The sequence below is a fragment of the Arvicola amphibius genome, chromosome 13 (genome assembly GCF_903992535.2).
Source record: "Arvicola amphibius chromosome 13, mArvAmp1.2, whole genome shotgun sequence".
Taxonomy (NCBI): Eukaryota; Metazoa; Chordata; class Mammalia; order Rodentia; family Cricetidae; genus Arvicola; species Arvicola amphibius.
In genome coordinates, this window is record NC_052059.1 from 63,006,018 (window position 1) to 63,020,454 (window position 14,437).

Consider the following 14,437-nt stretch of genomic DNA (forward strand, 5'->3'; position numbering starts at 1 on the left):
CTTTCCCCAAGGCTTTAGGTATTGATTCCCATCGTGAAGGGATGGAACTCTGTCAAGTTTAAAGCTCCCTTTGGGAAATTTCGTTTTCCTTTAATGAAAACTCCCAGCTCACATGAAAGCCAACCCCATGGGACACAGTGTGTGTGTGTGTGTGTGTGTGTGTGTGTGTGTGTGTGTGTGTACACGCGCGCACGCAAAGTTTTGGCCTTCCTGAACCCCCAGCATCCTTAGCATCTTGAAAGCAGAGAGCATCATGGAACTCGCCATTTACAGCTCTGCTCCCAATGCTTAGAGCCCTTGTTGCTGTTTCCTTCCTCTTGGAAGCCGGGTGGTGGTGGCACATGCCTGTAATCCCAGCACTCGGGAGGCAGAGGCAGATGGATCTCTGTGAGTTCGAGGAAGGAGTGCTACTTCATTTAGTGAGGCACACACTGACTACAAATCCCTCGGATATGCAGGGCAATGATCCCTCTGCAGAAAAGCTGAACTAGTATTTGTAGTGTCTAGAGTCATAGAAAAGCATTCTACTATAAACATGCTCAAACGTTAGTAAATGGTTGCTTTGAGCAAGATATTTATACAACTTTTAAAAATACCGTGTTGGTAAATGATAATTGTCTCGTAAATGTTGCGTGTTCATGATTGCAAGTAATGTAAGCTCCCAAAAGGAATCTTTCAGTCCATGGTAGCAAAGGCACCGCCATCACACCACTGCTGTCCCTGCCTCTCTACGTCGCTAGCTTGAACATTTTTATTACGATGGCCCCAAAAGATGAGTAGTCAAATTAATCTTAATTCAAACAAACCAAAGATTTCATTGAAGGAAGTGACTATTTTCACATACTAATTCAAACAGTTATCCAAAATGGACATGTTTACTGAACATAAGTACAACCTGAGCTTCAAGCTTTCATTTTAAATTAAAAACACTAAATAATTTAATTTGAATAAATTATCAAAAAAATGTTCTTCATTTTTTTCTGCCTTAAGGAAACTGACAGAACTCTGTCACTGAATTGAGATTTTAGAAAGCAGCAGTGCTTTCTAACCAAATCCCACGGTGTGTGTCGTTTCACAGACACATGAGGAAGCTCCCTGTTGACATGATTCCGGGAGCTGGCTGCCGCCCATCCACCCTACAGCTGCCATCTTGGTCCTGTTGAAGCGTCAAGTTTTGTCCATATCTAATGACTTTAGTGACAGCCGTGTCTGAGTTTCTCCAGACTGCTCTGAGCATCTTCAGAAGCAGCGGAATGCCTGGCCATCTCAGGAGAATATGATGCGAAGGTCCTGCTCTGTGCTGAGCAGCTGTGGGCTCTTTTCAAGGACCCCCATGTACTTCCAGAAGCTCCCAGGTGACAAAGCTGGGTTCGGCACATTCTAGGGAGCCCGCGTTGAAGGCCCCCAGTGTTTGCGCTCTTGCCTAACAATGGGCATAGAGTCAGCCAGACGAGATAAGCACCTGTGTCTCACCCTCTTTTTCTTTCCTAGGGAATGCAGTCGAATTTTTGGTGAAGATGGCCTGACGCTGAAGCTCTTTCTTAAAAGAACTGCTCCTTTTTCTATTCTATGGACTTTGACAAATTACCTGTATTTACTGGCTTTAAAGAAGCTGACGGCCACTGACGTCTCTGCTCTGTTCTGTTGCAACAAAGCCTTTGTCTTCTTGCTGTCCTGGATTGTGCTGAAAGACAGGTTCATGGGAGTGCGGGTAATGGCATGCTCAATTCCATGCGCATGCGCGGTGCCTCCCTGCTGCCTAACTCTTACCACCGCGGCTGCTGTCCCATGGAGTGTCTCTAAAACGTCCCCTACCGATTCTGAGTACAAATTGAAATTTGAAGATGTGTTAGGAAGCCCCGGCAGGGGCAGCATCATGAAAGGAGAAAGGGATGTTTCTACTGGGAAGTCAGTTGATCACAACAGTAGTCTGAACCCGACTGAGAAATTCAGTTCCTTAGAATTAACTTATAGAATTATTGTCACAATCAATTTCCTGTCCTCAGCAAAGAGAGGTCTGAGAAAATAAGCCACAGTAAAGATTGGGATTTGCTTTTGTCAATCAGCATATTTTGGAACAACCCCCAACCTGCCCTTACCCAGATGGATCTAATTAATGTTGGTGTAAGTAGATAAGATTACCAAAGAGTAATTAAAGTCACTGGTAATGGCACAGCGCTATTCAGAGTGGCTATGTATCTAGCGTGACTAATCTAGGGATGGAAAGAAAAGCAACAGCTTGTACTTTGGGTACAAATCCTTAACTGAACTGTGTTAAATGTGCCCTACCACCACAGTTCTGAGTTCCTCCCTTTTAGTAGTGAGAAGGAATTTTAAATATAATTTAATATATTTTTGTGTGTTTATTCCATGTTAAAAAGAGATTTCTCAAAAACCGTGTGGATTTTAGGAGCTGGACTCCATCCCTGTCTGACACATTCCAATCCATATCAAGCCACTAATACTTGACAAGGAAACCAACACGAGGACTTTTGTTTCTCAAGTATCAAGATTATGTAATCTATGCTTTTCTGGAAAAGCGGTCCAAGATAGGGTGTGAAATGTATTTTTCTCCCCAAATATTGTTCTAGTTGACAATATGCCTAGGTCCTTGCCTGTTTCCAAATGCTGAAGTTAACATCTATAGAGACACTAAGTGCCCAGCAGACATTGAATAAAAATGAATGTCTATGGTGAGACAAAGTGCCTGAGAGTCACCCACTAAAGCGACTTTCACTTTAAAGGGAAATTAAGAGCCAGGGGCACTGGTGCTGACTCCAGTAGAGGCTGAAAAAGGAGGTACACTGCAGACCAGGAGTTCAAGACCAGCCCAGTTAATAAAAGACTCCATCTCTTTAGGGGGGAAAAATCAGAGTTACAAAATTTCTGATTGTGTTTGAGAGACATTACCCAGAAATTCACAGTGGAAACTTGACTTGAACAGTCAAAAGATAGACTTAATAAGAAATCAAATAAAATACTCTTTCTTCTTTCCTTTTTTTCTTTATTTCTCTTTTTGGAATGCACATACTCCACTGAATAACCTTATATTTAACATCCAAAGGGCCCAGGGTTGTGTATTTATAGCAGAAGTACTGCTGTGGACTGTCACATATGAGGAAGTTTGACAAGCCCATGTGAACAGGGACCCTTCCTGCCCTGTTCACTGTGCCATCCAGGGAAAGCTACCTCTGTTTTTAGGCCCTGTGCAATATTCAAATGTGAGCACTTGCTTTAAAGTCAACTATTTTTAGGTGGCAACAGCAAACTGTTAAGCTAAGTATAGGGACCCTCATGCAATACCCATTTATCTACCTTGATCATATTCATCAAGTCAGCCACCAGCACTAGAATAACATAGAACACAAAGTCCAACCTTAGCTGCTACTTGAAGATTTACTCCACGCTTTATTGGTAATAACCATGAAAAAAAGAGATTGTCATAGACAACTAGGGTAAGTTCTAAACCCAAAACTCGGGTATCATATCCCTGTGAGAGACTCTGAGGAGAGGACACCGTGACTCCAGAGAGGCTCGAGAAACGAATTCACATGGCAGGGTGCCAGGGTGACTCTAGAGAATTCAGGGACTGGATTCTCTCTTAAACTTGCCTTTGAAAGTATAGCCTTGCAGAAGTCTGGATTCCGGGCCTCCAGGTCTGTGTGAGACCTCATCTCTTTTGTTTCGGGTCACCACGTTTGTGGCGCAATTTGTCCCAGCAATCTGAGTGACTGGTAGAGAATAAACCCGGAAGAGAAAATTCTAAGTAGCCGAGAAACACTTGTCAGTAAACCTGCCCACAAAGTGGAGACGTTAGAGACGTCAAAGCAGTGTAGGTGTCGGGAAACCTAGGTCTCACCATGATGTGTTAGGAAGTGATCCACTCCTCAAGGATAGCGGGATCCAGTTTTAGTAATGCCCACAACCAAACAATAGAGTTGGGAAAGCACTAAAACGTATTCCGCATGTTACCTTTTGACAGATCAGCAATTCGTTTTCCTCTCAAGGCATAGAGAGCACACATATAATTAGATCATTTGAGAAATGAAAAGAGGTTGAACTCACAGAACTAGCAACTTAAATGCTGCTCCAACTGTCCCCATATGTAAATAATCCAAGACTTTGTCGGCCCCCTCCCTCCCCACCAAGTCATTCTCCTCAACTCCAAAACACAAACACAAAAGGTTGTTTCCAGTCACAAAGCTAATATTTCTCTTTCCTCCTCAGGCTAAAGCTTGGGAGTTGGTGGGGGAAGCTTGAGAGTGACAGGGATGTAAGCAGGTGTCTTTGAATTTAAGCTCTCATTTTTGGTTCCTAGAAAGATCCTGTTTAAGATAAATAATGATGGATTTCTTTGCTCTTTTTAATTTCAAAACAACACCATGGACAGAAGATGCTTTCGGCTATAGCAGTATCAGTAAACACAGCCTATGTGGACCACTGACGGGTAGCACTCATGTAATAACAGACATGTAAACACAGCCTATGTGGACTGACGGAGAGCACTCATGTAATAACAGACATGTAAACACAGCCTATGTGGACCGCTGATGGGTAGCACTCATGTAATGGCAGATTATCGGTTGTGAGTCACTTGTTCATACTTGTCTCCTTCGACTACTGATTGAAGTACACATAGAAAGAAATAATTCACCATTTTTCTATTACAAAGTCATTTCATCCAATTTATTGGTAATCTGTGGTGTGTCAGACAGCTCTTTAAAGAACAGTTTACAACTAATTTGATTATCCCATGGAAATTTGCAAACTTCATATTTAAAAGATATTAGAAAGCCACAATCCACCTCTTGCAGCCTTTCGTGAGGCTGTTTTCCTACCTCTGAGATTCTGTGTACTTAATTATATTTCTTAAAATTGTGGAAGCCACCACTGCAGTTGCTCCACCAAAGAGCGATGACCCTGGGCTCTGTCACCAGCACCACAGAAGTAAAGAACACAGGCGGGAAAGCCCTCTGATTAGGGCTTTTCCTCCCTGTCACTGGCACCTGCTCGCTCCAACAAGATTTAGCTACCAGAATAGAAATTTAGAACCTTCTTTTGATATCTTGATCCTCTCTTACATTTTGCATCATTATTTAATTTTTTTCATTTTCAAATTAGTGAAATGGAGAGTTCTTAGGTAACTGATGGTTGGAGAATGCTGAAACAGATTCCAACTTTCTTAGAAATATAGGGAATGAATTTATGTTCCTTTAACATGTGTTCCTGTGGCAACCAAACCCCCCATTATGTTAGTTCCTAGCTTAAAGAAAGTGATCTCACATTGAAGTGGATTTTATGCAGATAAAAATAGTCCTGGGTGGATTGAAAAGGTAGAGGCCCAGCTCCCCAAGAGTTCTGTGGACTTCTTGCCTCTTCATGATGGCTATAGATTCCCCACACTGCTTTGTTTTCTTGCATTTCAGCTCTTGTTCAATTTCTGGTTCAGAATAAAAGATACAGTTCCTTCCATAACTTTAAATATAGCATTGTAGAAGTTTAAGGATTTAGTGGGTCCTTGAAAAGAGGTCTATTGAAATCCACCTGAAAGCTGTGTTCATACAGCTCTTGATGGCTGAGCTCTTAATTGGTGCCTCAGTCTCAACCGCTGATACAGCCTTGAACTTGAGGGAAACATGGTCAACAACATAGTTTAGTATCTTCATTCTAGGACTTCTTGTTGGCATTGAGGCTCAAGGGTTTCTTGTAAACCAGTGAAGTTTTCCACACTCATCTAACTTCCAAAAGCAGAATTATCCTCAAGGAAACACATTAAGATTACAGTTTCTCACTTAGACCTGTAAGCATCTTATGGGAATTTTGTAGGAAAATTGTGGGTGAAGGTTTATTTCAATGACTTGTATCCTAACATGGGTGGTTTTCCAAGATAGAGTAATTCTGGGAACCATTTAAGAATGGGAATCAGAGAATGAGATGATACAAGGAGAATCAGATCCTGTGGCTTTTATAATCTGTAATCTGTATAACCTGTAAGAATAATCTGTAAGAAAAGTCATGCTTTTCAAAAGCCAAACACATAACCCCACTAAATACTTCAATTTTTGGCAAAGGAAGTTCTCAGGGGAGATAGAGTATCCCAGTTTTACTGGATGGTCAACATGAGCGTGTGGAGGAGCTTATAAGATGTAGGCTTCCTGGGAGTTCCTGACTCATGCTAAGTAGAGTCCTTCTGTGTTCCTGTTGAATCAGTGTCCAAGCCTTTGAAGACTGATTTGGAAAATGGGTGTGGCTTACATCTGTGCTTAGGGTATTTGTTATATGAAGGTTTGGAGTGTTTACTCTTTGAAGTTTAAACCAGAGATACCAAGCAGAGCGATTCTATGGTCATCCAAGTGACCTCTCCAAATAGGCTTTCCAGTCAATGCATTCCTGCAGGCTCAGGATGAGCTGAGATCCATTCCTCAGCTTTCAGCTCTGTGCACCAGAAATACACTGAGAGTCTCTTAAAGTATGAGGTAGAGAATTTATCTATTCAGATTATTACAAATTTAAACTTAAAATATAGAAAAAGTTTATCTCCTCACTAGAAATGTACTATATGCCTTATAAATCACTGCCCCTACCATGAGATGGGTTTTTTTAATCCCTCATAATACTCAGATTTTATGCTTTCAGAATTTAACGAAGAGTTATCTGGCCCCCTAAGGGGAAAACCACCTCTCCCCATGCAAGCAATTGAAATAGATGCTGGTGTAATTGGCATGTCAATTCAAGTAGTTCAGGCGAATATTTTCACAAGCTCTTGAAGATGCTTGCTACGGCTATAATTTCCAATTGCTATAAAAATATGTCATCTTTAGCCATATTCAAGTCTCTTTTTGAGAAAACTCTTCATTCACATTTATTTTTTTTTACTAATGGCTAATGAGGAAAGGGAAGCTCCTACCTGTGCTTGTCTTAGAATTAACCATATCATCTGTTTAACAGTTCCTAGACAAGAGTTTTCTTTATTCGATTGTTGGGGGCAGTGCTTTTATTCCCTAGTTTTCTTCATTCAGGAGAACTATATTATATATAATATATATACTATATACTATATACTATATACTATATACTATATACTATGTACTATGTACTATGTACTATATACTATATACTATATTATATATTATATGTGCTATATTATATATAATATACAGTGCCCTAAATACAAATATTACATTATAAACACAGCTAACTATGCTCAAGTTCATTAGGATAACACTGTTTTATTAATAATATTTGATCAAATAATATAACTGATGGTTGACTAGCAACATTTTAATCATCCAAGTTCAATGTTCAGAAGGAAATCTGTTTCTGCACAGGAACATGTTAGGTGGTAAAGGCGATGTAAGCACAAAATCAAATCAGAACGCAGCTAGCCAATATTCCTTTTCATTTCTCTGAAACGACACTGCCCCAAATGGTTACATTCTATATGGCTGAGCAATAAGTCCCAAATCAAAGCAAGTGATTGCCTTCCAGAGTGCTCAGATATAGATAACCCCCTCATGGATTTACTTATAGGCCTATGACCTTTTATTTGTAGACTGTCCCCAGTACTTTCCAATGTGTGTATTAATTCCTACACACACACACACACACACACATACACACACACACACACACACACACACACACAGGGACAGGTGCCAATGAGAACGCATACCTGGCAAAGCCAGGCAGCTAGCTTTTGCTCACCTCCCTGGTTATAAAGGTAATCTATCTCTAACATATATGATCTGTTTTCAAGGGTTCCTCCTGGTTCTTATAAAAGACACTTAAACACAGAGCTGTCCTAAGGCTACCATGTGCTTGCCAGTGGGTAATTAACAAAAACATCACTGGGTTACAGCCTCTAGGAGCACACTCTGAACTGCCTTCAAGGCTTTACTTCATTTTGTATCATAATAATGCAATAATAGCATTCAAAATGGTCCAAAAGATCCCAAATGTGGAAAAAGTACCTGCAGAGCACTGGTTTTGAAATACTCAGAACTGGGAGGCTGGAGGGATGGCTCGGAGGTCCTGAGCTCAGTTCCCAGCAACCACATGGTGTCTCACAACCATCTATCTAGAATGAGACCTGGTGCCTTCTTTTGGTGTGCAGACATACATGCAGACCAAACACTGTATACATAAAAAAAAATCAATCTTTAAAAAATGCTCAGAAGGCTCTCCCCCATTCTCTCCTCTCTCTCTCTCTCTCTCTCTCTCTCTCTCTCTCTCTCTCTCTCTCTCTCTCTCTCTCTCTCTCTTAATAAAGCTTTATGCCTAAAAAAAATGCTCAGAAGTTCATCTCCTTACAGATCCTTACAGATTCTCATCTTGAATTTAAAGTCAGTGAGGAAATGTCGTGTTCCTACTACAGGGTGCTTATTTTTTACTGTTTTCTGTAACTTTGAGTGCTTTCCAGTGGGACAAGTTTAGGAAAAGGGATAAAGCAGGTGCAAGCACAGGCCACTCCGAATGAGCTCCTGAACAAACCCACAACACACCCTTGACAACAAACCATTTCAGCCTTGGTCAAACTATTTGCATTTCTATTTGTAAAGTTAAGAATGCTCTAGCAAGGTGATAAAAATAAAAGGTAATTAAATTAAATTATCTTTCTGTGGTTTATTTTTTTAAAATCAATGAATTTGCATGTGAAGAAAGGGAGAAGAGACCTCAGAGGGCATTCCAAGTGACCGATGCCCATTTAGCTCTCCCCATCTATGTTGTTGAGAGGTCTTTCTGCCCTTCATCCAGGGCTTCCTCATCAAGTCTTGGTGATGTGGACATGTTCAGAAACGCACACTGGTCCTAGGAGCTGGTTAAGATATATACGGAATTATCTGAAGAATTTAGTAGATGAAAATGCTTAGAAGTGACTTCCTGCTAAATCCATCTTACCAACAAGGATATTAATCTCCAGGAAGATGAACAGTACAAGCTCAAAGTTTCTTGCCCTTAATCAGCACAGCTTTTCATATTCTATGCCTGTGGCGTGAGCAGACTGGTCTCTTTGACACTGACCCTCTTAAATGTAAGCACTGATGACAGAAGAGGTAATTAGCCTTAAGGAAGTACTTAGCTGCTTTCGGGGGCTTGATTAGCATGATGTGGGATGTGAATACATAATTTTTTTCTCTGCTTCTTTCATTCCGTTTGACAGATAGTTGCCGCAATAATGGCAATTACGGGCATTGTCATGATGGCATACGCAGACAATTTCCATGCTGATTCCATCATCGGTGTGGCATTTGCAGTGGGCTCAGCCTCTACATCGGCGTTATATAAGGTACGTCCGTGTCGTCCTCTATAGTCAACCGTCCCTCATAGCTTAGGATGAAGCCACAAAATAGGGAAGTGCAATGACACCCCTAAAAAAAAATACTGTGTTAAATAATAGTAACTAAGTTCTGGTTTTGTCAATACTTGTGTGGTGGGCATCTCACAGGAAATTTCACCAGTGTTGACATGTCCTTACATACCATTGATCCTTATTCTACTTACTGGATGAAAGAAATGAAGCTTTAAAAGATTAACTCTCCAAGGCCGTAGTGAGGTAGCTAAGTTGGACTGGAGCCAACAATGCAACTCCTCCTCCTCCCCCCCAATCAGGCAGTTACAGCACGAATGTAAGGAAAGCAACTCCTCTCCTCTATATTTTTTTTCGCCTAAGTATATGTTAATTGTGCTAACTCCATGGAAGTACTAAAAATAATAAGCTGTCATTTGAGAGGATGCTATTTGCTACTAGGGAGGCCACACGATAAAGAACCCATGGCATTAGCAAAATGAAGACACCGTGCTCTGCTTTGTGGATTTTGTGTACTTTCTCCCCTGAATTCCCTGTCATCCAGGAAAATGTCACCAGGGTCACTGCACCTCACTTCAGAAACGAGGTCTCTGACAGCAAATCTAAAAGGTTATTCTCCCAAAGCTCAGCTTCTTTAGAAGCCAACTTTCTGATGAAATCTAAAGGGCAATGCCAATTTCACCTCTTAGAGTTTCAATAAAATGAATATCATAGATGAAACAAACTCTCTGGAAGAGAGAAACAGCCCTCACTTCCCCTCCTGGAGGCTGGCTTTTTCACCACCACTGTGGCCCATGGACATTGACATATTTGGGGGTGGGGGCAGGGGAAGAGACATTGATTCTGGCAGGTATTGACATTCATTTACCACGTGTGTCTAGTTTGTTCTCCCATGGAAACTCTACTAAAATTGTTGATGAGCTCAAAGTCCAGCAAGTTTGTCTTCTAAGGAAAAACACTAATACATTTATGAGGTTAAAAATCCAGACAGCACTGGAATGGCCAGGAAAGCAAGATGGCTGTTCTATAGAGAATCCTCCTGGCCAGAAAAACAGGATGGCTGTTCTATAGAGAGAATCCTCTCAGCCAGGAAAGCAGGATGGCTGTTCTATAGAGAGAATCCTCCCAGCCAGGAAAGTAGGATGGCTGTTCTATAGAGAATCCTCCTGGCCAGGAAAGCAGGATGGCTGTTCTATAGAGAATCCTCCCAGCCAGATCACAGAACACATTCACTCTAGGAGTAGCAACAGTAAACAATCCCAAAGTCATATCTGAGCCCAACTCCAGGCAGACAAATCTGCTCCGTTTGATAGTGTGTATTAGTGCGTTAGCAAAGGGAGGACGGGGTTAAGAAGCTAAGAACGCAGGCCTCGGGTCTGGCTTCCTCCTTCCTTTCTGTGATCTTACGTTAGCCCATCACTTCTGCTTGTTATCGGCCTCTACGCAGGGACTTATCACCCAGAAAGAAAAGTTTTTAATCCAGAGAGCAACACAATGTTTGTGAAGACATCTAAAGCTCAGGAAGGATAGTGCTTTCAAACCTAAGTCCTCAATATTTCTATTAACAAGCTAGGCAGTGGTGGCACACACTTTTAATCCCAGCACTCGGGAGTCAGAGATAGGTGGATTTCTGTGAATTCAAGGCCAGCCTGGTCTACAGAGTGAGTTCCAGGACAGCAAGGGTTACACAGAAAAACCCTGTCTCAAACCCCCCTCAAAAAAATAAGCTAATAATGGCTGTCTGCCCACTTAGTTTTCAGCATCTGTCATAATCAGGATGCAACAAATCCCAGGGTTGCTAGAAAGGATTGATGGCATCTCAACACTACAAATTTTTATGGGCTCATATAAGCTTTATTTATCCTTCACCCTGTGCCCATCTTGGTGGTTTTGGTATCATACTGTAGAATATTCCTGGAAACTTATAACACAAGAAAACCACCTTGTGGCAGTCACTGTATCGTGTGAACAACACAGGGAATTTTCACGCCTCGCCATCCCAGCCCATTTAGTAACACACAGGTGGCAGGGCAGGAAGACACAGAGGCCACTCTAGGCCGGCACGTTCAGTAGTATTCATTTTGTCCTGTAGCAACAGCTCTCAATGTGCGGCTGAAGAGTTTCTCTCCTTTCCAGGTTCTGTTTAAGATGTTTCTTGGAAGTGCCAACTTTGGCGAAGCCGCACACTTTGTCTCCACCTTGGCTTTCTTCAATTTGGTCTTCATCTCCTTCACCCCCATCATCCTGTACTTCACCAAAGTGGAGCACTGGTCCTCCTTCGCAGCTCTGCCCTGGGGCTGTCTCTGCGGGATGGCAGGGCTATGGCTTGGTAAGTGGCCCTTGCCTGTGCCTGCCGTTCATCCTAGAGTTATTCCCTTGGCTGCTTTTGTGTTTCCATGACCAAGATTGTACTCATTATAGACACTGAATATGTGGAAGCTTCTTGGTGGGCTCTTTCTTGGTTATCTCAGGGCTGTACATGGTGTGACTGCCATGGATTAAAAGTATCCAGTCAAAGCCCAGGTCACTCTTTCCATCATGATGTGGAGTGTGACCTGGTGTGTGGTGTGTGCTTCCCATGCGCATAGTACGACAGGCAGAAGTGAAAATGAGTGATACAGTCAAGTGTTCAATGTAGCCAGAGTACTGGGTTCAACTGAGAGGGAAGCAGGGGAGGACAGAGGAAGGAAGAGAAAAGCGGGGAGGGAGGGGGCAGATATTATTCAAGAGAAAAGCACATCATGAATAAGTTGGAAAGCCATTTTGAAGAAGCTAGGTTTAAAATCCACTTCATCTTGGAGCTGGAACTGACAGGCTCACACCTGATATTAAACCACTACTCTATTGTGTACGGAGAATGGGTTTGCACCAGGAATCCCTTACCAGGAGAGTGCCGAGCTTGGTGGCCCTGGCTTAGTACACTGTGTCCAGTTGAGGGCAAACTACAGGTCACCTGGAGTCTTTCTCTCGGGCCTCCTGGAACGCTGGGTATGTATGCCTCACCGACTAGTACCTGATGTACGAGGAGTCTCATATCTACAGACCCTGCTCCTCCTCTCCAGCCACTGAAAACAGCATAGCCGAATATGCCAGTGCTTCCTCTGAATGAAGAATGAAGTCAGCCTCATTCTGCTCCTTCCATGTACTGCCCAAGGTCGGCCCCTCCATCGCCACACATTTACCCACCACACGCACCCACTCTGCAGGCTCCACTGACCTTCTAAGCCAGGGTGACACTGAAAACAGTAGCAATATTGCAGTTCCAAGAAAAGCAATGTCCTTATTCCAGGAAGATCATTGATTGGCTCATCTTTTCCTACTCCAGCCTAGAACCCTCAGGGGAGGTCTTAAATGGAAAACATTTCAGAGAAGGATCAAGCATTAATTGTTAGTCCCTGGAGTTGTACTTTCCAGGGCCCAAACTGCATGGTTATCATCTCCCATCGCCTCTAAGCTGAGTGAAAATCAATAACATATTTGGAAGTTCATAGTGTTGCCATAAGATCAAAGAATCCTAATTAAAAAGTGCTCAGTTTATTTTCTGGCCAGAAATAATGTAACTGGGAACAATCATAACCAAAATGTCACTTATTCTTAGCAACCTCTTTGCACGTGGAATTTGTGCCTGCTGTAAAGTAGCCCTCCCCCAATGAGAGTCGCTGGCCTGTCTAGTGTGTCCTCCTAAGTAAGCCTTCTCAGGCTGGGCCACACCCGTGGCATTCCCCAAGCAGCATGCGTCCACACTCCACCAGGCATGGCACCAGCTGGCACTGCAGCTGTCCCCAGTGCACAGCAGAGTTCATTGTGCCAAAGCAGAGCTGTGACAGATTGAGGAGACAGCCTCTCTCCTGTGCTGTGTACTCTGGGGCTTTAGAATCCGCAAGTGCTTTGCTCGCAGTGTTTTCATTCCCGGTCCTCTCTTCTCCATGGGAATCACACATGGTCTAGCTGGGACCAGTCTGAGAGCCGGAGCGGAAATCCCAGTGTCTGCTCTGAGCTTCCACATTTCCTGAAGCTACGGCTGTGGCCTGCCCTCTAGGAAGATGTCTTAGTCTCAGTCTCAGACATTTGCCTGCCCTAGCAGGATGGAATTAAAGTGGGGCTGGATCCCTCACTATGGAGAGCACAGTGAACTGGGTATCCTTTCCCTTGGGTTATCAAAGATGATTCCATCTGAAGAACTAAGGAAAATAGACAGCACATGGCACGGCAGCCAAAAGCTCGGTTTGGAAACACCATCACATTCACTCCGGTTACCAAAATCCAATCTGTCAATTATAAAATAATTGAGGAAGTCAGAAGAGTTTTGATGCATTTAGCAAATTCCTAACTTGTTAGAATTTTCCACAAATGACTGCATGAGCTTAAGGAAAGACCCGAGGTGCTGGAATATTCATTCACAATGAGCCTTGCCATGACAAAGGAGCCCTTACAAACCTAGGAAGGACCCATGTCTTTACTGTCGTTCCTGCATGCTTGTGAGTCTCAGGAGATCCAACCCACTGCCTCACATCTCCAGGTACAGATGACTCTACATTGCTAAGGTGGTGAGCTTAATTATAGACGACAACATCCTCACTGAAATAGTTCTAGAACTTTCTTCAAGTCTAGACTCTTCAGAAATATGGGCAACATGCTTCAGCTGTGTTCATAGAGACCATCTCATATTAAAGGACCTTTTGTACTTGTGAATATTCATCTCTACAACCTCTGAAAAGTTTAATTTAACTCTATTAAAATGGCAGTCTAATTTATAAATCTTGGAAAAGTATAATTTTGGTAATTTCGAATGGGGATAGATGATTATTTTAAATAATGGTCTTTTAACTAAAGAAGTTCAACAGCATTAATTAAAGAGCATCAGCTTACTCTGTCAGTTTATTCTGTGGCTCTGACCTCTGTTGACCTGTATACAATCAGGGTGGGAAAATCGTCCCTGGGCTCCAGAGAATTACCCTGAGCTCATCCTCATTTGTTTACGTTGAAAGAAAAGGGGGAAAAAAAACAAAGGATTCACTGACCTTGGACAAGCCTTATTTTAGACAGTAGTACCAGAGTCTGTAAATTGCCCAGGTTTATAGTTTAAATAGCAAAGTAACAAAGAACAAAGCATCAAGACTTAGCCAACCA

The 14,437-nt window shown here is 42.4% G+C and overlaps 1 protein-coding gene across 1 annotated transcript in view; it reads left to right on the forward strand.

Moving 5' to 3' along the window:
- Slc35f4 (solute carrier family 35 member F4) overlaps positions 1-14,437 on the forward strand; it is a 225,738-nt gene that overhangs the window by 208,508 nt on the left and 2,793 nt on the right. Inside the window, exons 4-6 of the mRNA XM_038310550.1 lie at positions 1,492-1,711; positions 9,161-9,286; positions 11,444-11,636. Of these exons, the coding sequence (XP_038166478.1) occupies positions 1,492-1,711; positions 9,161-9,286; positions 11,444-11,636 (539 nt within the window). The remainder of the gene's footprint in view (positions 1-1,491; positions 1,712-9,160; positions 9,287-11,443; positions 11,637-14,437) is intronic.